General features: G+C 34.7%; 2 protein-coding genes across 7 annotated transcripts; one reads left to right on the forward strand and one right to left on the reverse strand.

Annotated features, from left to right (window-relative positions):
* Nucleotides 1–5,567: 5,567 nt before the first annotated feature.
* On the reverse strand, nt 5,568–11,429 carry LOC106159121 (uncharacterized). Of its 3 annotated transcripts, none has more exons than XM_024076393.2 (9): nt 11,297–11,416; nt 10,856–11,038; nt 10,482–10,615; nt 9,903–10,061; nt 9,489–9,556; nt 8,806–8,920; nt 8,395–8,520; nt 7,793–7,894; nt 5,568–6,555 (listed from the first exon to the last, which is right to left on the reverse strand). In XM_024076393.2, the coding sequence occupies exons 2-9, from the start codon at nt 11,001–11,003 to the stop codon at nt 6,400–6,402; spliced, it is 1,008 nt and encodes a 335-aa protein (XP_023932161.2). In that variant the 5' UTR covers nt 11,004–11,038; nt 11,297–11,416; the 3' UTR covers nt 5,568–6,399. The 3 variants fall into 3 exon arrangements, with proteins under 3 accessions (XP_023932161.2, XP_086855977.1, XP_013390768.2); XM_086999851.1 differs by having other exon boundaries at nt 10,856–10,954; nt 11,297–11,402; XM_013535314.3 differs by having other exon boundaries at nt 5,569–6,555; nt 10,856–11,035; nt 11,297–11,429.
* LOC106164950 (major facilitator superfamily domain-containing protein 12) lies at nt 11,381–22,373 on the forward strand. 4 transcript variants are annotated; one of them, XM_086999840.1, is made up of 12 exons: nt 11,381–11,551; nt 12,048–12,125; nt 14,161–14,683; nt 14,919–15,132; nt 15,666–15,774; nt 16,288–16,518; nt 16,933–17,025; nt 17,480–17,572; nt 19,880–20,062; nt 20,407–20,501; nt 20,912–21,054; nt 21,237–22,373. In XM_086999840.1, the coding sequence occupies exons 3-12, from the start codon at nt 14,389–14,391 to the stop codon at nt 21,635–21,637; spliced, it is 1,857 nt and encodes a 618-aa protein (XP_086855966.1). In that variant the 5' UTR covers nt 11,381–11,551; nt 12,048–12,125; nt 14,161–14,388; the 3' UTR covers nt 21,638–22,373. The 4 variants fall into 4 exon arrangements, with proteins under 4 accessions (XP_086855966.1, XP_086855969.1, XP_086855968.1 ...); XM_086999843.1 differs by having other exon boundaries at nt 11,475–11,493; XM_086999842.1 differs by having other exon boundaries at nt 11,486–11,601.
* The last annotated feature ends 1,438 nt before the right edge of the window (nt 22,374–23,811 follow it).

A 23,811-nucleotide genomic window follows, 5' to 3' on the forward strand; every position in this document is an offset into this window, starting at 1 on the left:
TAAAACTTTTCTGATATCTCATTATCTCTTCAGTGTAAGATAGACGTCTAAATCTTAATGATAGCGTTCTGATGTGTTACACTGGAAGAAATAAAAATAGAAATGAAAATAAAAATGAAATGTACCAATAAAAAAACCTTTAGCGGTATGTGGGCGTTGTTGTGCTATATAATAACAGAAATAATTTTTGCTGATTTGGTCGGTTTCAGTTCGATATGTTTCTCATTGATACCTTCCAGTATGTACTACTTTGCACTATTGACCCACTGTACATATGATCCTTTATTCTGATGTGTGACATCAAGACTCTAGTCCATTTTTGCTGGCAGAGACTTTCGTTCTCAAAGACAAACAAGGGACTGGTTTCTGTGTAAAAACAACTACATGTAACAAATATCGTGCAGCGTTTCGCGTCACGCGTTTTGCCGTGTTTTTCACCCACTTACAATTTACCACTTACCATTTTCTTAATACAAGCAAATAGAGAGTGCCACGTGTTTGATGAACAAGAAACGTTTTCTTTTATGCAATGTCCAAAACATGTAAACCGTACTAACTGGAAAAATATAATAGATAAAGAAATTCCAGATAAAGCATGGGAACTCGTGACGAGGCGACGGGTGGATGAATATCGTTAATACAGAATAGATTATAAAAATCGTTGCAGAAGACACGTTTGGGCACAATATTTTTGATGATTGAAAACCGTTATGCCCGCTTTCATCTTAAAAATAACTCAGGAGCGAAGTGTTGGAAACAAAGTCACACTAGAACGAGGGACGGGCCGTCGAGGCGGATTGGGAGGTGAAGGGGTTAAAGGAGAGAGATGGGTTATTAAGAGAGGAAAATGCGTTTTTGCGTCCCTTCCTGCAAAGCTGAATTCTTCCCTTGAGAATCTGATTAAATCCAAAGGTCAAGCCATCCATGTGGGGAAGATACATATGGTGTATAGTCGGGATACATAGTAGCATTCATAGGCCCAATTCACAACAGAGTTGATCCGCGGACTAACAGATCGGCAGATCAAATATGGCGGACACCCTTGAGAGCAAGCCGCGTAATCACTGCGCGGAATCTATCCAGTGTTTGTTGGGGATTATGCGGGAAGCTTTCAAGTGGGTCGGCCATGTTTGATCCGCGGATCTGTTAGTCCCGTAGATCAACGTTAACTCTGTTGTGAATGCTCTCATAGAGCAGCAGAACATCATTGTAATCGGGTTGGGGCTTGCAATTATAATCATCACATACAATTGTCAAGCAAAACTCTTTTTTTTTTGCGATTTGCTAATCTAAAAGTTATGTAAGGTCACGACTTAGATGACGGTTCAAAAGTACACCATATGTCTTGTTTTCCTCGTTACCGACTGTGTTTCCACCAGTGTGACCGTCTAGCGATCGCGTGCTGCTACAACTGTACACATATCCAGTGTGTAGTTGGTCTTGTTTCATTTCCCAACAGAATGGAATTGATCCAGTTTATCCGGATCTTGTAAATTATAAAAATATATATATAGAAATACTGGTCGTTTTTGAGTAATGGAACAGCTATTTTAGAAGCAACTGTTAATGAACTAAATAAGAACGATAGCATAGTGATTAGCTGAACAACATTCCAATTCTGCTTTCTTTAATCTTGTTGGAATTCTCAAATATTTTAAATGCTTGCGATATTGAACTCCCTTAACTGCGTGTACTAGCTTAAAGAGGTATATTGTGAAATTCTAGGGAAAGGCAAATGCCAGGGGGTGAGGTATAGGTCATCAATTTAGAAGCTGGTTACCCTTGACTTGAATGAGTCTCTCTCTTTCTCTCTCTCTCTCTCTCTCTTAGTTGGAATTCGTTTTCCTGCAGTGTCACGAAATTAATATTTTCATAACCCAAGATTCAGGTGTTTCATGATAAAATCGTAATACTGTTTTTTTTACAGAAACTTTTAATATACAGTTTACTTGTAACATCCTTTAGTTATAAAACGTCATGGGAATAATGTTGAGCTACTTTATTACATGAGATGTAGTAACTTAGACACCTTAGACAATGGTATTTATTGTTCGAAATAGCTCGGTTATGCCAGACATCAGTTTATGTTAGCTGCTACTGAATTGGAAGATAGGATAATACCAATTAAGTACTGATCTTTATAACATATTCTTAATTAAAGCATTGACATGTGAAACAGCTGGGAATCATATCACTGTTCATATCCCAAGTGAAAACAATTTTTCGATGGCACCTTCTTGAATAGTTAAATAAAACACGCTCTAGACAGAATAGACAACTTTATAGAGCAACAGAAAAAAACATGACTAGCCTGACGAAATACCTGGGATTAAAACACAAAACTGCCATTAATAATTGAAAAGAAAAAGAAAAAGGATGAAGAGAGGCGGGGAATGTTTCAGATGAAAAAAAAGATCCGAAAGTTGCCCCCCCCCCCCCCCAACCCCCCATTACAAATGTTTTGCAGGATGGGGCCTGCTGCAGCAAGTCTTGAGTTTTGAGAGTACTGTAGGAAACACACACGTATCCTTTGCTACGCCCAGTACTGATAAAATCTCTTTACACCGTGTTTTGTCTAGCCTAAGAAATGGGTTCTAGCAGAGGCTTGGCAGAGCTGTTAGGCTTGCAGTAATTAAGCGAGATTAGCATCGTGGTCGCTGTTAATCGAACCTGTAGAGATGTATCCTATATGTGTCCTTTATTATATAACAAGTTATACAAGTGCATAGAACGTCAATATCCAACAGGGGTCTTAGATGAATACATGCATGTAATAAGGGCGGTCAGAAAAAGAAACCATAGCAGCTAGGGTGGTCCTTCGGCACCACATTTATTAATGTAACCGGTAGTGTGGTTACACTTTCATTGCGTAGAAGACAAACTATTCAACGTCTTTTACACTGCTCTTTATTCTTCACACACGGGATATAGGCAGTGGCTTGCATGCAGGAACGGTCGTCTCTGTGGTCTCCCGCAGGGTCTCTCTCTCTCTCTCTACCGTTTTTGACCAACCTTTGTCTGTACATATAGCCGTCACTCACCTGCGTCTGTCGTCGCCCTCGCAGTGCAATTTCAGTGATAACACGATAAGTGGAAAACCATTTTACCTTTTGTCTTCATACTTACAGACCTTATGAATATTTATAAAATATAGGTACAGTTAAAATAATCAGCATGATCGGGCCATTTTTTTTCAAAAGTTATGTTGTTTTTATTCGCTTTTTTCAACATGTACGCAACACTGATAACATATTTCAAAGAAAACCCATGGGCCTATTGTCTTGAAACTCACAGGAGTGATCAATCTTACTGAACCGGATATTTAAAATTGTTCTATTGATATTTTTCCCATCTTCACAATTTTCTTAGTTGATCATATAAAAATGAAGGTAAATCGATAATTTTGTATTATGTAAAAAAAAGTGTTGAAAATGGACGTTAACTGATTTCAGTACAGTTATATCTTGTTTACATTTTGGCATTTTCAAGGTGCGACTTTGAGGCTCCATGGGCCTGAATGCCTTTGCTTGTCACATTTTATAAATATCCATATCACCTGCAGTGCAAGATTGGTGGTGATTATGCTATTAAGCATTTAAAATATTGCATCTAAATTGAAGAAAAACCTATTTTGGGCATTGCCACCATAGTGACCATAAAAGGAAAACCATGTCACTATTCTCAAATTTACAGGAAAGAAACATAGGACTAAAATATAGATTCAGTTGGAAAATCATTCTGATTGTTTCATTTTTCTGGAAGTAATACAGTTTTTTTGTGACATTTTAATATTTCACGTATTGGCATTTTCAAGGTATGACTTTGAACTTCCATGGACTTGAAAACCTTTGCTAGTCTATGAATGAATATCCATAATACTTATGTTTATGATTTTATTATTAAAAATTGATGCTCATTATGCTGTTAAGCATTATATAATAATATTGCATCAAAATTGAAGAAATCCCTATTTTGTACACTGCTGCTGTGATGACCATTAAGGAAAAACCATGTTACTTATTATTCTCAAACTTAAGAAAAAAGAAACATTGGACTAAAATACAGCTTGAGTTGGAAAAGCAGTCTAATTGGCTTCTAGAGGTTATACATTTTTGTGAATATTTCATTTTTCACATATTGGTATTTTCAGTTTGAGACTTAAGATTCCAACTGGGATCAGCCTGATTGGTAATCAAATTTTCTAAATGTCCATGTTATGTAAAGTAGATAATTAAAAATTGGTGGTAATTATACTGTTAAACATTATATAATATTGCATTTAAATTGACAAAAAAAAAAAAAAAAAAAAAAAAAAAAAAAAAAAAAAAAAACTACTTTGTACTCTGCCACCGCAAATGTTATGAAAAGAAAACTGTTACTTACTTTTTTTAACTAACAAGAATGATTCCAAAAATTGACACACAGCTAAAATTGGAAAACCAGCTTGGTTGGTATGTAATTATTTTCTGCTTTTTAGCCGTACATTTGACAGCTTTGCTGCCTTGTTTTATATAGAATCAGGTGGAGGGGGGGGGGGGGGTCCTGTGAGCCACAGACATCCAGTTAGTGAATCAGATTTCACTTTAATTACATGTTTCACAAATAAACTTTTGGTTATACTTGGACACTGGCTAACAGTTAATTGAACAATGTATTTTTACTAGAATAAATAACAATGTCCTTCGTGTAAACAACATATGACTACAAGCATATATGTATTTGCCTTGCCCCTAACATGAATACACTTCAGGGCTAGGATTTTCATAACAATCATGCTGGTGGTACATGTACAATAATCCTGGGTCATTCAGAGTGATCTGTATAATTTAAAGAAAATCAGAATACAGGATTTTATAATAGGTTTCTGCTGCCTTTTCAGAAACAACGATTCATGCAGCTATCACGCTACCAAGCAGGAAGATGCCTTATGCAGAATACAACTAGCAATCTGTGGTTTGTTACCATATTCAACGAGATGGGATTAATTCTTAAGAAATCTTTGAAGTTCTGTTTTTGTGGTTGCACAATGAAATTAGTACCCTCACAATTAAGAAGTTTAATAAAGTTTGCATGTCCATGGTTCGTTGGCTTAACCTATGCTGACGATAGACAAACCGCTTAAAGAAAACCACTGTAATACAATACAAAGTTGCATTTCAATATAGCTACTTTGCATTGCCTAAAGAGTAAAATCTTCATTGTTAATAAAGTTGTACTATTTTGCTGGTTTTTTTTTTCTGTTTTGCCAGATTCGTTGAATATCATTAGTTTGAACTTCTCATTTATATGAAGTTGCCACTTTTTTCTTAAGAGAATATTACAGAAACCAAACTTTTTAGAAAAAAAACAGGGACTAACTTTGAATGTGGGAATGGATTCATTTACCATTAGTATGGGCATATATTGTCCTTTACTCCAGGAAAATCCATTTTTGTCTGTCTGTGTGAATTTTTTTTGCCCTTTTGTAATTTCTTTAAAATTTTTGTCTTTTTGTAATTTCTTTTTAAGAAAACAATTGAAACCTTTTTATTCTGAAAATTTAATGTCCATGACCTTTATTTTCGTCATATTTACCAGTTAGAGAGAATCATTTGGCACTTTCACTTTTAAAATCTCTTCAAAATATTCATAATAGTCATACTTAAATGCATATAAAATCAAAATCTGATAATTATAATGCATACAACTTTTCATCATCCCTCCTGCTTATATACTATTGATAGATCTACTGCTGTCTATAATCTTGAACCTAGTCTAATAACTGACTGATTGTACATACGGAATTGACCTTTAACAGATACACCAAGAGCCAGTTTGATGTATAATATCCACAAATGTGAAGCACTAGTGGCTGTTTCCATGGAGGTATATCTTTTCTACCTCCTTGATATAGCATACGTGTATGTACATCATGTTGATCAGTGATGTACCTGACTTACTGCTGTGAACAAAAGATCCAGGAGTAATATAACTCATGGTGTGATGAGTACTTATACTAGATATGACTGTGGATCATTTGTTCCCAACATCTGCTGTAGTATGCTTCAAACACTCATCGATAAATCCGAACTCTTGGCCAAATAAGCTCAAAAAGAGAGAAATGTCACACAGAGGTGTGAAGGTTTGTGTTTCTGTTTCAGTTCTTTTAATCTCTCTCTTTCTCTCGCTTTATCTTGATGCTTAAACTTTTTTTCTGGATCACTATTGTAATTAAAATAATAAATAATTGTTTTTCAGGTTGAGAAAAAATCCATTTCTTGTTATAAACTCAATAATTTCCCTAAGGCAAATTATTCAAATTATTTTTGATTTTCACAAACAAATAATTCTAAATTAATCATCACAAAATTAATGCCATATTGAAATAAGTTCAGTCTAGCACTGTTTTAACATTAGACCTCACATTGGACCTACATGGTACTTATTGATGATCATTTTGATTTTGTCCATAGAAATGTTGGCACCACAGGATATAATGGCCACATTCTGGTCCTTGAACTTCTCTGGCTCCTGCATAAATGCTCCAATGGCTGTGCCTGCTGCCCCCTCCACAATCTGAATAAGAAATTACCAGTAGAATTTTTTAATGTAACCTTTCATTTCAATTTGCAGCACTTTTCAAAGGGAACACATGTTTATAACATTATCAATTTATTATCTATATAAGTTTATGTATACACCGAAGAGGAGGATGGGCAAAAGGGAGCAACTGATTCAAGAACTTATTGAATATTAAGGAGGGCAACTTACTGTCATTTATAAGGGTACATATCAAAGAAAGAAGACTTATGATTCAATATAAACTTGGTATTTTTACACGTTGATGTTGAAATGCAATTTATGAAAAACCATGAAACAAGAAAAAGAACAAAATGAAATCAAGTCCAGATGAGCAGGAGTCACCTGCATGTCTCTGCTATCACATGAATTTATCGTTTCTCTCTTCAAATAGCTCCTTGACAAATGAAGCTAATTAACTTAACTGCATTAAAATTTGTCAATGACTTTAAAATGATACCATCGTTTATCTCTGAGTTAAAAAGAATCAAAATAATTACATTTCTATATACATGTCTGCAGGTTAATAAAATAATATAGTAGGAAATAAATATTATTTTGAGGGGGGGGGGGGGAAGGCAACAACTCATCAGCTCTGGCAAATCACACGTTCTAAATCCTGAAATTACATTCTATTACACTCTGATAATTAGAATTTTGTCCTGCAGCACAATTCCATCAGTTTTCTGAAAAAATTAGCTTTAATAACAGCTCTATATTAAAAAAAAAAAAAAACATAATCATTTAATACTTCTTGTACCTATATTATAAATTACATTTATAGAATGCAATTTTCTTGAAAACTTTTATTTACAAAAAAATAAAAATAAATAAATAAATAATTTTTTTTAAATCATGCTGATGACTTTGAACAGGTTATCAACTTTTCTGTTTTTATGTATTATGTCTAATAAATAAAAAGATTATACAGCAATGAGTATTATGTATTTTTAACCAGGTTTCCTTTGGGTTTAATTAGGTTTAAACCAGGTTTAGTACACCTGGATGCATTTAAGCCAGACTAATTAATTCTTTTTTTAAACCAGTCATACTAACATATAATACTCAGTAATGAATTCCAGGAAATCAGAATGCTGTTGACATGCATTTTCCACTCCTTTCCTACTCAAGTACTGCACTTTGCCTTGGTGTACATTCATCTGCCCAAACACTAGAGCCTCACCTAGCACACCAGCTACCATTGCAGCATGATGGTCTCACCTAACACACTCACCCTGTGATGGTGTTCCATCATGAAGTAGATTGCCCTTTCTATCTGCTCCTCTGGCACCAGGATCCACTCATCTATGTATTTTTTGCAAAATTCGAAGGTCACCTTGAAACGAGCAGACAAGAAATTTAAGATCAAAACTTTTAAGCTGTTCAAATCATGCAGGGGATAGGGAAATGGCTCAAATACTTTCTACAGGAGATATGTAAGATGTTCAATTAAGTTTGCATTACATGCCATCATAAAATGCAATAAATGATGAATCCGAAATGTTTAATGCAAGATGAAGTTCAATTATTAAAAGCACAACCATTTGTCAGACTCATTTGTTTGTGTGAATACTTGATGAGGATTAAAATTATACTGTATGGCCACTTGTTTCAAATGCTTCAGATGATCCTAAAAAGCAGATTGTAGTGATTAATCAGAGAAAAAAATAAAATCTAAGCTAATAGGCTGTTTTTGGTTTGCACAGGTTCCAGCCTCTTTTCTTTTCCTCCAAAACATAGTAAGTTCACCTCGTTAACTTCTAAAAAAATTTACAGATTTATAAGTAAAACCTACTGCCCATGATTTTAAACTTAGTCTTCCCTTCTGGAACTCACCGAGCCTTCTTCAATTCCCCCAGCAGTGCCATCAGACAGAGTGTCTCCAGAGTCTTCAAACAATATCCTTCCCGCTTTGACACATTCAAACATCACCTTGGACAAGCTGGGCTGACAACCAATGATCTGAGCAAATTTTGAAATGTATGTACATCATTATATGCAATTACTTTACTACCTGTATGTCTATTTAAGTTCATATTCATTTTTATTAGCTTTAATTAGTCAGCAAATTTCATGGTTTTAAGATTTATCTGTAATATTTGTAAGCAGAGCTGCGATGTTTATACAGAGCACAGTTTTAAGATATTAATTGTCATTTTTATAAATAAATGTACAAAAAATTACAATATATCATATTTTAAAATTACAACAAACCAGTGCATGTCATCCCCCCCTCCCCCTACTTACTCTCACTTCTGGCTTTACGTGCTTCATGAATGCAGCTATCCCAGATACCAACCCTCCCCCGCCCACTGATATCAACACAGTGTCTACATCAGGCAGGTCCTCAAAGATCTCAGCTCTAAAAAGACAGAGGCACACAGACTTAATGGATGGGGCCATAGCAATAGTCCAATGGTTCATTGGTCTGAAGGTCCGATAGTCTGAATTAATGCATGAATAAAATGTTTAGTTTACAGGTAATAAAGTAAAGTTCATCAGAGGCACGTACAATATTTCAGTTCAATGATCCTTCGGACCAATGAAGCTTTGGATTCTCGAGATGCCCCCCACTGGACTGTAAAGACTGTCAGACATTTTCCATGTGTGCATGTAAAAATATTTACCATTCCATCCCCTTCCCCTCATTTTTGATGGAATACTTGCTATAAGCAATCTTTGTGCATTCAGTGACATTCATGGATGGAGGTCTAAATCAAAGTTTTCTTTTATATCCATTAAAGTTGGAAGGCTACATGACTTTTGCTATGCTGCATACCACTAAAGACTTTCATTAAAAATATTTTCAATGATAGAATATTGACAGCCGAGTTGTTTAGAACTGAACATAGCATACAATAAATTATTTTAATTAATACAAGGTCAAAAAAGGGCTTTGTCACTTTATCATGCTGTTTACTATGACATACCCAATAGTCCCCTGGCCAGCTATAACATCAAGGTCATTGTATGGTGAAATGTATGTCGCCCCTTTATCCTGAAACAAGTGTGCTGTCATACATAAGTATGTATACAGTAATTACTTTATCTTTTCAATGCTATCAATAATCAGTCTTTTAGGTACATCATTCTGCATTGAATAGAACTATAAAGTAACCTGCTTTTTTGACTTTAAAAGATAAAGTATCTGTAAAATTCAAAATCTTCCTCATTTAAAAAACTGAGTCATTTGCATACACCTTCCTTTGTCATCTACCCTTTACTTTAGACTTCCTTCACTATACCTGGGATATTACTGTAAAAGATTGGTTATGGTTGCTATACTGTAAATTCAACTAATGGTCTCAACTTTAAATTAGATGAAACATTACAATTCTAATTACCAGAGCTGTCTGTCTGCCTTTTTTCTCTGTCTCCACACAGTCCATGCCGTGGTAAAGCAGGCTGACACCTGTCAACTTCAGTTTTTCATTTTTAGAACTGGAAACATTCTCTGGGATAAAAATGGTTCCTTGAACTCCAAGGGTTTGCATGGCATGTGTCTATGGTACAAAAACAAGATTGCCACTTCATTTGCAATGATATTCAAGTGTGAGAAATTTCAGGGGGTTTTTTTCATTAAGCTCCTAGTTCTTACAATTGTATTGGTTTAAGTTAATCATTAGACATATGTATTGGGCAAGTCAACATCACTGAAAAAGAAAAAATCGCAAGTAGAAACATTGCTATTCTAATTACCAAACAGGGGTGGGTTGACCGTCTTTTGGGTCTTTCTGAAGACTTTAATGATCAGATTCTCAAGTTTACATTGAGGAGTATCTAATTTTTTCTGTCTGAAGATGGTCAAATATGGAAGATTGATCAACAAAGATAATTTGTAGGACTGTTAGAAAATTTTTTCTAGATCCACCCCTGCCAAAATGTACATGTACTGTATATACCAAAAGCACATCTTAACTTACACAAGCCAGTGCATGGTTGCCCGAGGAAGAAGTGATTGGTCCTTGCTCTTTGACTGCAGGATCTTCTTCCAGCAGTTTGCTCAACTTGTTAAATGCTCCTCGTGCTTTCATTGAACCCGTCACCTGCTCATTTTCTGCAAATCAAAGGATAAAATTAAGAAAACACATTAATCAGATTATGAAATATACACGCAGACATGCCCAACTATTATTTTAGATTTTTTATAACAGACTGAAATATGGTACATGAAAGCATGTATAATCAGAGGCAGTTAAAAACCTATAACTCTTCTACTTTTACTAGCATAGTTTTTGTTACTCAGTATTTTGTACATGTACATGAAAGATGATACTAATATTTAATTTACAGTTACCCATCTTTAAGTAAACCCTGCACTGTCCTTGATGACTCAGCACAGGGGAATATTCCAAGGGAGTTCTTCTCACATAACGCTTTATTCTCTGTTGAGCAGCTAGGATATTTGAATGGAGAGTTGGCAAACTGAGATCCACATCTGCCATTGCCGTTTCACTTTCAGAGTAGTGACTGGTAACTTCTGGAAAATGTAATGACTTTTATGTTTAGATGTTTAACATAATTTGGCTGAGTGAGCCCAAACCGGACCCAAACCTGGCCGATCAAAATTCACTCTTACTGCACAGAGGATGTCTAACTGTTTAATTAAAAATATGAGCATTTTAATATAAATTTTCACCTTTTTTAAAATTAAAATTAAAAGCACTTAGAGTCTATTCATAATGTTTTAATGTAAAAACCAACTCTTCGAAAGGGTTTCATGAGTACATATATTTACCAGTGTGTTAAAAACAAAATTTTCCCGCGAAGAGTACTTTTGAAATATAATACCGCACGAGTGGTTCCCCACCACCTATAATCTATTCAACGCACGAGTCCTAATCTTCTTTCAAAAGAGATTGTAAACGAAGATCTATCTAGGTCAAGAGAAGTCAAGGTCGGTCTCGGACATAAAACTGTGACAATAGCATTCAGGTCACGATGTAGGCATGATGTCGATGATTCAAAGTGCCTTACAAATGGAATGCAGAGTGTAAGTTAGACCGGGATATTACGATGTATCATTCTAACCATATTTACAAGGTTACATTCTTATGGCGAAGTGATAGTATCAACATCAATAAACCGAGCATTTCAGACTGAGATGCGAGAGAAAACTTTTAAAACCTCCCCCTTCCGTTTGTTTTTAGTTACACAATACTAAATTAAATATAGCTATCACAAAAGTGGTTCGGTGGGCGTCTATCAGCAGATAAGCACGTGTTATTTATTGTAGCACGTGAATAGATGAAACGGTTTTATATCAATATGTTTCAACTTTAGTGGAATGTCTCTCGCACATACGGCGTCTGAAATCACATTGCTTGAGACTCAAGAGGAAACGTAGGTTCTTATTAATGAATATGTTACATGTGCTTAATGTTTTGAAAGGCACTTGAAATGTGATGTGTATCATTTGTAAATGTCATTAAGTTGTTCCGTTTCCCCTGTTTAAATTCTAGTACATCTTTTATTTACTATATGTTCAGTGACGGCCAGATACTGCACAGTGAGCCACTAGTAGGTGCTATACATAAACACAGATGAGAAAGCTAATGGATGCACAGGTATGTGTATACAGTTTCATATACCATATTGTTGTGCCAGTCATTTTGTACATTGTAGAGGCATTAATTATTTCCCATCTAAAATGTAAAGAAAAATGAAGAAATAAGTACACATCGATCTCTACCAGGGGCAAACTTGTTGATGATTTTATTTTTATGCAGAAATTCTTCCAGATTTGACATTCTACATGTGTATCATGGATAATAATAATAATTATAGTTATAATAATAATCATAATCAAAATTATTATGTTTTAATGTGTACATGATATCAGTTGCTGATAATGTACGTATAATACGGTAGATACATAATCATCAAAATATTCATGTATCAATGTCTACATGATCAGCAACTGAACAAGTCTTAGATTATGTGGTACAGCAACTCATTATCAGTGTGAAGATGACATAAACTGTGTCCAGATCAAAATAATCATGTATCAATGTTTACATGATTTGCAGCTGAACAAGTCATGAATTATGTGATTCAGCAAACACATTATCAGAGTGGTGATGGCATGATCTGTATCCAGATCAAAATGATAACCAAAGCTCATATATTTTAAGGTACATATGAACCGAGCATCGGTGGAGCGTGGATTCCCAGTAACACATATAAACCACTTCTACTAGTTTCTTATGCGACTCAAATAAATTTGACATGTGAAGGGATAAACTGAATAGATCACTTGATCAGCCGTAAAAGAGCTTTGGACTGCTCCTTTCTTTAAATTTTTGGTCAGAAATTAAACCAACTTTCATGACCTACTTTTCTGCTCCATTGACATACAGCATAGAATGCTAGCAGAAAAATCTGTTCAAGCATCATTTTCAGATCAAATTAAACAATGCCTTTTGGAAATTCTCTTAGTTATACTACTTGAAACTATATGCTGGCATTTGGTTGGTTTTTGTGGCAAAAATTGACCTTATATGCATCTTTAAAGGATAATTTATATTTAATTTAATTAACAAAATGAAAGACGTTTAAAATATTTCATAAACCACTTCTTGTTATACTAATCTGTGGACAATCAATATTTTTTGATCAAATTTGGTATATGCCGTGAATTAATGTTGCTAAAGATAATCAAATTGACTACCTTCTGACTAACCTCATAACCTGTCAACCACACACACTGCATGTATATATTATAATTCAAAAGTCACTGCAAGAATTGAGCTTGAAGGGCTTGCAGAATTTGAAATATTGTCCCGGAAGCATAGTTTTTGGGGACTTTTTTAGTATTCTAATAATGTTACAAAGTTATGACGAGTGTCAAAAAAGGAGAATGGAAGGTTGGTTAGTTAAAGCAAAATAATGACCCCCCAGGAAATTTTCATCAAGTATGAGTTTTACAAAAGAAAATCTCACACTATTCATCTTTACAAAAGGTGCAAATATACTGGTAGATTAAATGACAAAGGCAAATATATCACTAATAAAAATGATTTAGTAGCACATCATGTAATCTTAAATACATTGCTACTGATTTTGAGGCTTGCTTGAAATAATCTAACTTTATCAATGTCAGTTTGACATGAAAATTTACATAATTAATTGTTTCTATTCACATGTAGTGTGTATGTTTATATATTTATATATATCCCATTGTCAATACAATTATCAGGGGTTTGATATGATATATTAATAAAGGTATCTAATTGTTGCAAGACTAATCTGTGTATTGTGCAATATATACATCAATCTTACTAGCAACATACAGGTAAGTGTGGCACTGCATCTCAGAATTAACATTGATAATTAAAAGTAACTACTTGAAATTTTCAAAAATCTCACTCGTTCCAGTATTTTACATTTTCAAGTTACTCCCAATAACGTTATGCCAACTCAATTTTTGGAATTTCTGAATCGACATTTTTATATATTTCTTAATTTTCTAACAGACTTTAACTTTGGAGAAAATTGTTAATTTGCTTGAAATTGGTTAGTAGTTATCATATGCACTGGGCATTGCTTGATTGTTTTATGTATATGAGCACTCTTATCTTTTTTGTCTTGTTTTGTTTTCAGAATTATTTATGACCAGACAGTCTGAACAAGAACTCAGGTTAAGATACTGCCAGTAAAATCCTGTATTGCATTTTCAAGAGGAAAAATCATTAAAAGATCAAAGATGACAGGAAGACAAGAAATCTTCACATATATCCCAGTCTAGTGAACCAATATTAGCACTTTAAGAGGACCTTATCTAGTCTGATTTGCTCAAAGTAAAAAAAGGAACTGTAAATTGTGCTCATCATGTCTGCTGCAGCACCCCCTGGTGTCCATGTACCTGCAAAACGCACCATTCCCCTAGGGCGGCGGTTGGCTTACAGTGTGGGCCATGTCCTCAATGATTTGTGTGCCGCCATGTGGTTCACATACCTCCTGGTGTATTTTCATGGAGTGGTAAAATTTAACAACATCATGGCTGGCAATCTTATGCTGGTAGGCCAGATAAGTGATGGGATATGCACCCCCTTGGTCGGATACGAATCTGACAGGACAAATGGATTTTGTGGTTATGGGAAGAGGAAAAGCTGGCACCTGCTCGGTAAGTTTAATTGAAATTTGGAAGAAATTTTGTTGTCTGTGATATTTCAGTATCAGTATATATAAGTTTGTTTGCAAGAATAATGAGATTGTGCAAATGTTAATTTTGATCGCACTGATTATCAAAGTGATATTTTTCTTCCATCAGGAAATAAACTTTTGGTAGAATGACATCAGTTTTCCTCATGATTTATTACTTATTTTGCTTTATTTTAATGATATCTTCTTTTTTCCAGGAGTCCTATGTGTTGCCTGCACATTCCCCTTTCTCTTCATATCACCATGTGCCTTTGGGTGTGAAAATTCTGCTGACTGGGCCAAGTTTATTTATTATGTACCATTTGTTGTGATATTTCAATTTGGTTGGGCTGCCACTCAGATTTCTCATCTGTCTCTCATCCCAGAATTGACCAATGATGAGGGACAGAGAGTAGAGCTCAATGCTATAAGGTATGTTCTGTGAAATCTATAATATTTTTGTTTTTTTTTATTAATGAACTGTTTTGGGTGGATTTTACAGGGACTGCAGTTAACTAAAACATTGTTACCTCTGCCAGTGGAGGAGGCTATTTGTGTCTATTTTTCAGTTGACGAGATATATTTAAGTTTTTCACAAATTTTGATGAAATTTTAAAGATAGTGGAAGAAGTGATTGCAATTTTAATTTGGAAGGAATAAGGGTCTTTCAACTTTTTTTGTTAAGAGATGTTAATTAAGACTGAGACAAAATGTTCAGTCTTAATTAAGAGATGTTAATTAAGACTGAACATTTTGTCTCCCCTGTGGGAGTTAGTTTGAAATTCATGTTCTATCAAATTTAATTTAATCAAGTGGCCCTTATGAAAATTTTTGCAAGTGATTTTTATGTTTCTTTATAAGTTTTCAAAAAATATTTACACAAGTAGATTGTGATAATGTGTGTTTAAATATATATTGTATGATATATATATATATATGTTTATGTAAATCTGTGCCATTTTCAGATATGCCTTCACTGTTATGAGCACTATAGCAATCTACTTGATAGCCTGGTTGCTGCTGAGACACTCTGGTGGGAATGACTTGACTCCTAAAGATGCTGATAGCTTCATGGTACATTGTATCTTGAATATGTCACCGCTTAGCTTGTAATCATCCTTCAGCCTTTATTTCAAAATTAAACACACTTTGTGGTTGTTAATCACTATATGACATGTATATCAGTGAAGTATTTGACACTAATGATTGTTTGAAATGATTTAATGCAAGGTGTGAAAATTAGTCTGATAGTGAGCCATTGTTATCTTTAGGTGGTTATTCAAAAAAGGTTAAATTTGTTATTTTAATGGCAGTGGCTAATTGTGGTTGCAAGAATTCTTCGTGTTATTGGAGACTTATTTTTTACCACTGAGGCAAACTAAATAGAACAAGAGGCGTCAATTACCAAATCTTTTGCTTAGATTAAATTAATTAAAAGCTGTCAACTAGGTGAAATGCCATTTGGCATCTTCCTTACGCAGATTGCCAATCAACCTATATAATGTATATATGTATACATATATACATATATATAATGTATATATGTATACATTTATTTTTGTTTTGTTTTTTTTTTTTTTTCAACAGGAAATGGGCCTCATAGCTGTTGGCATTGGTTTTGTCTTTTGCATGATATTTCATATTGGAACCAAAGAAGTGAAAAAAACTGAAATTATAAGGCAATCAAGGAAAACAGTAAATGTCACTAAAGAGGATTTTGATGAAACAAAATCCCTGTTGACCACACTGGAAAAGTCTGCAGATAGAAAGCTATATATGAAGTGGAATGATTGGTTTAAAGAACATCAATTTTATATGGTAATATTTCAAAATTTTATTGAAATAATCCTCAATTTTCTTTATCTAGAATGGTGTTTAACTAAGTTCTGATATTCATTTATATTAATGGTAATATCTCAAAACTGTCATTTCTATTTTTTTTTGAAAATTGGGCTCAATCCAGAAGTTCTCTAAGTTGAAATAAGATCAAGTTTTGTTTCTTATTATTTTTCCATTTTATATACTGTAATTTTCATATTTAAACTTGCATATTAGTTTATGTAAACCAAAGCCTGGTGTATTTCTGATGCCATCAGTACATACACTAGATTTGCAGTATATATGTTCACATTCATTTCTGTAGTTAATTATCATAATGTCATATTACACCAAGGCAGTGCAATTGAAGTTTGAACAAGGTGTCCACATTTTTCTTTTATTATCAATTTTCAGATTGGTGCTCTGTATATGTGTACCCGTTTAGTTGTGAATCTCACTCAGGTATACATCCCAATGTATTTGACTGACACTTTATACTTAGACAAGGTGAGCATTCATAGGTCACCCGATTAAACCCCCCTTTACATTGGACCGCGTCCATTCTGCATCCTTTGCACGACCTTGAAACTGGCATCGCTGTGGTGGTAGAAAGGAGGCACAAGCATCGCTTAGGTTGCAGAATGAATGCTCAATGATTGGCCGGTTGTAGGCATGAAATTTTTTTTTTTACTCTCAAACGGGGCCGTACTAAGGGACGCAGAGATGGCGCCATTCAGTGTAAAGGGGGCTTAAATGTGCAGTCCTTTGTCACTTGACACTTTTGTTAGAAATGTTTATTGATTAGGTAGATGCAAATGTTATATAATATGAGTAGAAATGAGCTCTTCATGAGTATAAAATGGTATGTCATGAAGATATTCTACAGGCCCTGTAAAATGTTACCTTTTGAGATTTTGCCCAGCATGTAATACTATGTCATTGTCAGTTTCATTATTTTTAGCAATTCATTGCCATAGTTCCACTGATTATGTATGTGTCTGGTTTCCTGACCTCTGTGCTTATGAGACTGATCAACAAACTGATAGGAAAAAAGGTCAGTACAGGGTGCTTCCTGGGAAAACCTGAAGTATTGTTCTTGTGCATAACATGGCTGAAAATAGATTCATACATGAGCCTTTCAACAGAATTAATTGTTCACTCACTCGTATAAATTTATTCACTCATCTCAAGCATACTAGCTTCTGTATAAAAGCAGTCTGAATCAGATTCTTAATATCTTGTTAATTATTAAGCTCATATATTTGATCATGTTACTTAAGGGTATAATTTAAGCAGAATTCCCTTTCCACTATCCTGTGAGATGTTAAAGACCTGGTCATGGTAGGTGAGATGAGATCATTTCAGGATTTAATAGAACAAGAAAAGCTAAGCATAAATTGTAAAGCTGGCTGATATCATTAGTACCACCAGCGTGTACGCTGGCGGTACTCATGGTTTTAGTCCCGACCCGTCTCGTACAGCTCCGCCGGCTCCTGCGGCTCCTGCAGCTCCGCAGGATGACGTGGGATACAAGTCACCGTTACCGCTTCTCCTCCTAGACCGCAAGGACCTGTGTCCCCATCTCTTGGATTTAGGTCACATATAATCTCAACTTGAACACCCAGGTTTTTTTGTCTCAGTTGGTGCATTGACCTGGGCGTGACGCTCGTTGAAACGCACCCTTGTCAAAATTTTTGAAAATTCAATGCTAAATATCTCCCAAACCAATGGAATTATGGGAAAAATTTCTACAGATGGCTGACCGAAAGTCATATGTGAAGATTTCAAATATGCCCTTGGATTTGACCTTTATTTCAAGGTCAAATGGGCCAAAATTTTCTAAAAATTGGAAATTTTTGCAAGAAAATTTTTATTTCAGCCAATTTTCAGAAACTAAACAGATCTTACCTATAATATTATGGGCAGGTGTTACCCTTAGGGTCATCTTTCATTTTCGTGAGTTTGGGGTCAATCGGTGCATTTTCATGGTAGCAGCAGCTATTAGATGTCGAAACTGAAAACTCTCTCTAATTCTGGTACTGTTAATGCTAGAGACCTCTTGTTTTATGCATTTTGTAGAACTTGTCAAGGGCAACACTGGGGGGTGGTGTCTATTTTTTTGTTTTCAATACGGCTAAGGCATTGCACTATATCAAAAAGTTCAACATCCTAAATTCAGTGGTGAAAATAAAATGTGAAATACTCAAAAATTAGCAGAGATATGCCCATAGTTACTTTTGAACTTGAATAGGAAGTCATATACTGGTAATATAACTGTGACCTTGAAATTGACCTTTGACCTACTTTTCATGATGAAATGCACTTTGCAAGTTTTCTGATCTTTATATCTCCAAAACTGGCAAAGATACGCCCATAGTTACTATTGAACTTGAAAAGGAAGTCATATAATGGCAATCTAACTGTGATCCTGAAATTGACATCTGACCTAATTTTCACCATGAACTGAACTTTCAAATTTTCCAGCCCTTATATCTCTAAAACTGGCAGAGGTACATCCATAGTTACTGTTGAACTTGAGTGGGAAGTCATATACTGGTAATCTAACTGTGACCTTGAAATTGACCTTTGACCTACTTTTCACCATGAACTGAACTTTGAAAAAATTCTCTCCCTTATATCTCAAAAACTGGCAGAGATAAGCCCATAGTTACTATTGAATCTTAATAGGAAGTCTTATACTGGCAATCTAACTGTGACCTTGAAATTGACCTTTGACCTACTTTTTATGATGAACTGTACTTTGCATGTTTTCTGACCTTTACATTTCCAAAATTGGCAAGGAAATGCCCATAGTTACTATTGAACTTGAATAGAAAGTCATGTACTGTGACCTTGAAATTGACCTACTTTTTCATCATGAACTGAACTTTGCATATTTTCGTGCCCCTCACATCTTCAAAACAAGCAGAGATATGCCCAGTGTTGCCCCTAGGTTTTCTCTTTTCTCAGCATATATGCAACACTGATAACTCATTTCAAGGAAAAGCAATAGGCCTATTGTCCAGAAAATCACAGGAGTGATCAATGTTAGGAAAATACAGGCCAATTGGAAAATCCGCTTGATTGAACCATTTTTATGTTATATTTTTTTCGATTTTTTTTTCATTCTTTGAGAATTCTTGTTTATTGCATAGAGCTTGTCAAGGACAAGACTGGTTGTGGTGTCCCTTTTGGGGGGGGGGGGGTTCCATTCGAATGCTCTTACTCCAGCTGGTGGTACAATATCCGGAGGCGGTATCGCCTCTCTGATCCTCTAGTTTATGTAAGATATCAGGATTTTATAACACCTCTGCCTTTTTGATTTTTTGATTTTTATTTATTTATTTATTTTTTGTTTCAGTTTACCTATCTAGTAGGAGGGTGTTTTGTTATTGGGGCGTGTGCCTGGTGCTATTTCATTACACAACATTCTCCACATAAAGAGTGGCAGGTGATAGCTGCCAGTGTTTTACTGGGAGCTGGAAGTACAACAATGCTGATCACCTCGCTGGCCATGACCTCTGACCTCATCGGTGAAAATACAGTATGTGTCCTTTATAGGGTGTTTTCTTTGTTCACCTTAGATATAACATTTGTGGTATTTTTATGAATGAAAAAAGTGGTGAAGCTATATTTTTCCGTCTGCATTACATTAAATGTCAGTTTGACCTGAACCCCAGGCATGCCAGAAAGGATCCTTATTTTTTATTGATGCCAATATTTTTAGTAATAATACACTGTAATTACTTGAATAAATTGGATCAATCTTGTAAAAATGAAATAAGATGAAAGAGTGAGTTGTTTGAAAATTTTACCATAATATTATATGGAGTTAAAACAGATCTCCCAGGAATGATAATAATCCATTTTGTTCTGTATTTTTTATAGGAGAGTGGTGCTTTTGTCTATGGTTTCATGAGTTTGCTGGACAAGTGTGCCAATGGGGCGGCTGTCATGGTAGTACAGGCTCTACATCCTTGCACGTACGTGTTTTATGAACTGACACTGTTTCTGGACCTATCCCATTTACCTGTGTCATCTTTTGTGGCCAATCTCTTCCCTGGAGTTTTAAGTCATGAACTAAATATATGCATAAGAGTGAATTCAGAACAGCGGATTAACAGATCTGCAGATCAAATATGGCGACCCACTGAAAAGCTTGCCACTTAATTCAGGATTTGTCACTGAATAGATTTCCTGCAGGAATAAGGCAACAAGCATTCAGGTGGGTCAGCCATATTTGATCTGCAGATCTATTAGTCCCCTGTTCTTAATGAGCTCTAAGGAAAAGCTTGTTACTTGTTATTCTTAAACTCAAATTAATGATTCATTGGAATACAATACATTTAGGGTTTGAAAACCAGCCTGTGAAGACTTTTTTTTTCTATTGCAGGAATCTGGGAGTTGCCTGCTGTCCTGCATGTACTGTATTCTACCAGAGAGTGATCTCTTTTGTTCCTGGTGGGTTTGCTATTCTGGCATTATTAAATCTTTTGGCATTATTCCCACAGAAGATAGGGACCAGGAGGAAGCAAGGTAAACACACACACTCTAATGATTCTATATAAGAAGTAATATCACACAGAGAGTCCGGTGATATTTTAAAATCCTTTGGTCTAAAGGACTGTATTTTTTTCAAAAAAAATTTTTTGATTTTTTTTTATTAGAAATGAAAGAATTTTTTCTGTCTTGTTATTTGAATGAAATTATAATTCCAGTGGAGAAGAGAATGAAATCTATCCGCAACACAGGTAGGAGTGGAAGAGAGTCACATTCGCCGAGTTTCTGTCAACAAAACTATGAAGTCTGTCCCAGCGGCCATGAACATCATAGTTGGGTCCTTCCTGGCAATGCGGCTGAGCAAGCTGTTATCTATGACACGCCACATTCCTCCAGGCGACCTAGCTTCTATCTGTCCAATTCTGTGTCTGGGGAAAATGATTCTTCATCACAAAATAATAGAGGGGGTAATTATGGTACTTCACCCAGGTATGATACCTCGAGTCATTCAGTACCTGGTCATATACAGGGTCGAGGCGGTAAAATGTCCAATGAAAGTCCAGGCTCCCCGGAAAGTAATGATGTTACATTTCAAGTGGGAGCTACTCCTTCTGTCTAACAGATTGTACAGTCTGCAAATATTGGAGCTTATTTTATGTATTGTTAAAAACATGAACAAAATTGATAAATTGAATTTCCAAAGACAATGTCTTCTTTGTTAAACTTAAAAAAGGTGGTTTGAAAGTTATGAAAAGCCAAATAATGTTAAGTCAGAAAGTGTTTTTGCTTTATTATGAGAAGGAAGAAAACTAGAAATAAGAAATTTTGAAGAAAAAAATGTGGTTTCTGTGAAACTTTGATGTTAGGTTTAATTAATATTATTCGATAACTTTTTTGACTGAACAAAAGGTATTTATTCAAACCATTAACTTTCAAAGTCATCATTTGTTATATTTGTTGTTTTATGAGATAAAAGTATTTTTCTTCCACTCTGACTGAGATATAACATCCATTGTGCTATCAAGTTACATTTTACTGTTATAATTATAATTATTCTGTTTTAATTTGAAGCAAATTTGGAACTCATTTCAGAAGTACCAATTTTCTTGTTTTCTCTTACTGTTACAGTATAATTTAATTCAATTGTGTGGGACCAGTCTTTTGTCAGAGGTTTACTCCAAGAGTTAAGTTGTCCACATAAGCATAAGCAGGACATATCATTGTGGCACAAACATTGTGGGCTGATCCGGTAAAATGCATCACATTATTTGAATTATTCATTTTTGCCAAGTTCTTCTGATATCACATTAGAGGCCATTCAGAACAGAAGATTGGAGAATCTACTGATCCATGGATCAGATAAGGCAGACCCCACATGAAAAAATAGCTGAGTAATCTGTAGGGATCTAGCAATTAAATCTTGGGGCCATGATTTAATCCGTTTAATGGTGCATGCAGAGGCGGGGAGACCATCAGCGAGTTAGTTGGCTCTTCTTTCTTGTATGGTCTGCCATATTTGATCCATGGATCAGTAGATCTTCTGTTCTAAATGGCCTCTTAGACTATAGTAGGTATAAACAGTTGTATCACTACTTATTTATAATTAATTATGATTTTGGAGACATTTGAATCTTACATAGTGTGAAAAAATGATAGTGTATTTGTTAAATGTGTTAAGATAACAAAACAATTGAAAAATACAAATTAGTTTTTGAATGAGTGAAAATGGTTTGAGGTAAGCTGATTTCCTGATTTCCTAACCTCACAGCTTTTTATTCCCATTTATTCTTGTCTGTTATTTAAGTATATTGATATACTTTATATTCCAATGTTGAAAATCCATATAAGGGAACAAGATGTGATCTATGCATTCCAAATGAGATGATTTTATGCCAAATTTTCTATACTTTAAAAAATTGGAAAATAAATAATATCCATGCATGAGATTTTTTCAAGTCAAGCCAAGATTCCAGGGTTTTGTGTGCAAGTATATTGTTTTTAAAAAATGAGCATCTAGTCATAAATAATATTTGTGCGTATATACCCAGCTGTCTCAGTGAAACCTTTAAAAAGATTACAGCACATTACCTTATTATTCTACGTTTACCTTATTTGACAGAAATATCTAGGAGATGTTAGTAATGGATATGGAGCACTTATATATCCTTAGATCAGATTGTGAAATTCATGTCAGAGGTGGAGGGGAGAATTGTTGGAGAAAAAATACTTCACAAAAATTTTAATAGCACTTTATATATTACTGTTTTCCAAGGGCAAACTTTGTCTTGACACAAAAAGTTGCCTTAATTTATCAGATGTTATTGTTAAGGTCTTGACATTATTTCTTAGTTTCCATATCGATTTCTGTCAATTATGTTGCAAGCATATTATATAATATTAATATTGTCAGTTATGGCATTAATAGTTTTTCTATTGAATCTTCAAGTTGACTGTGAATGCAGCCTTCCAGATAATGTTATCCTTGTAGAATGTCTTTACTTTATATTGTTGAGAGATTATTAAGAATAAGAAAATGGCCAGGGGCCATTATTTTTAAATTTTAGTCGATTTTAATTTTTTTTGTATTTAATATGATTTAGTTTTTCATCATGACTTTTTGTTTTGAAATCTCACTGCAATACTCATGAGAGATTAAGATTATGTTAAGATGATTCACTTGTTTCAGTCCAAGAAATGGCCAAGTATAGGTTTACCATTGTTTGCAATTATTATCCAGAGCAGCATCTCCTCTGAATTTTGCCAGTTATATTATGAACTCGGAAATCCAATAGT

The sequence above is a fragment of the Lingula anatina genome, chromosome 1 (genome assembly GCF_051362555.1).
Source record: "Lingula anatina isolate TDL-2025a chromosome 1, LinAna3.0, whole genome shotgun sequence".
NCBI classification, from domain to species: domain Eukaryota; kingdom Metazoa; phylum Brachiopoda; class Lingulata; order Lingulida; family Lingulidae; genus Lingula; species Lingula anatina.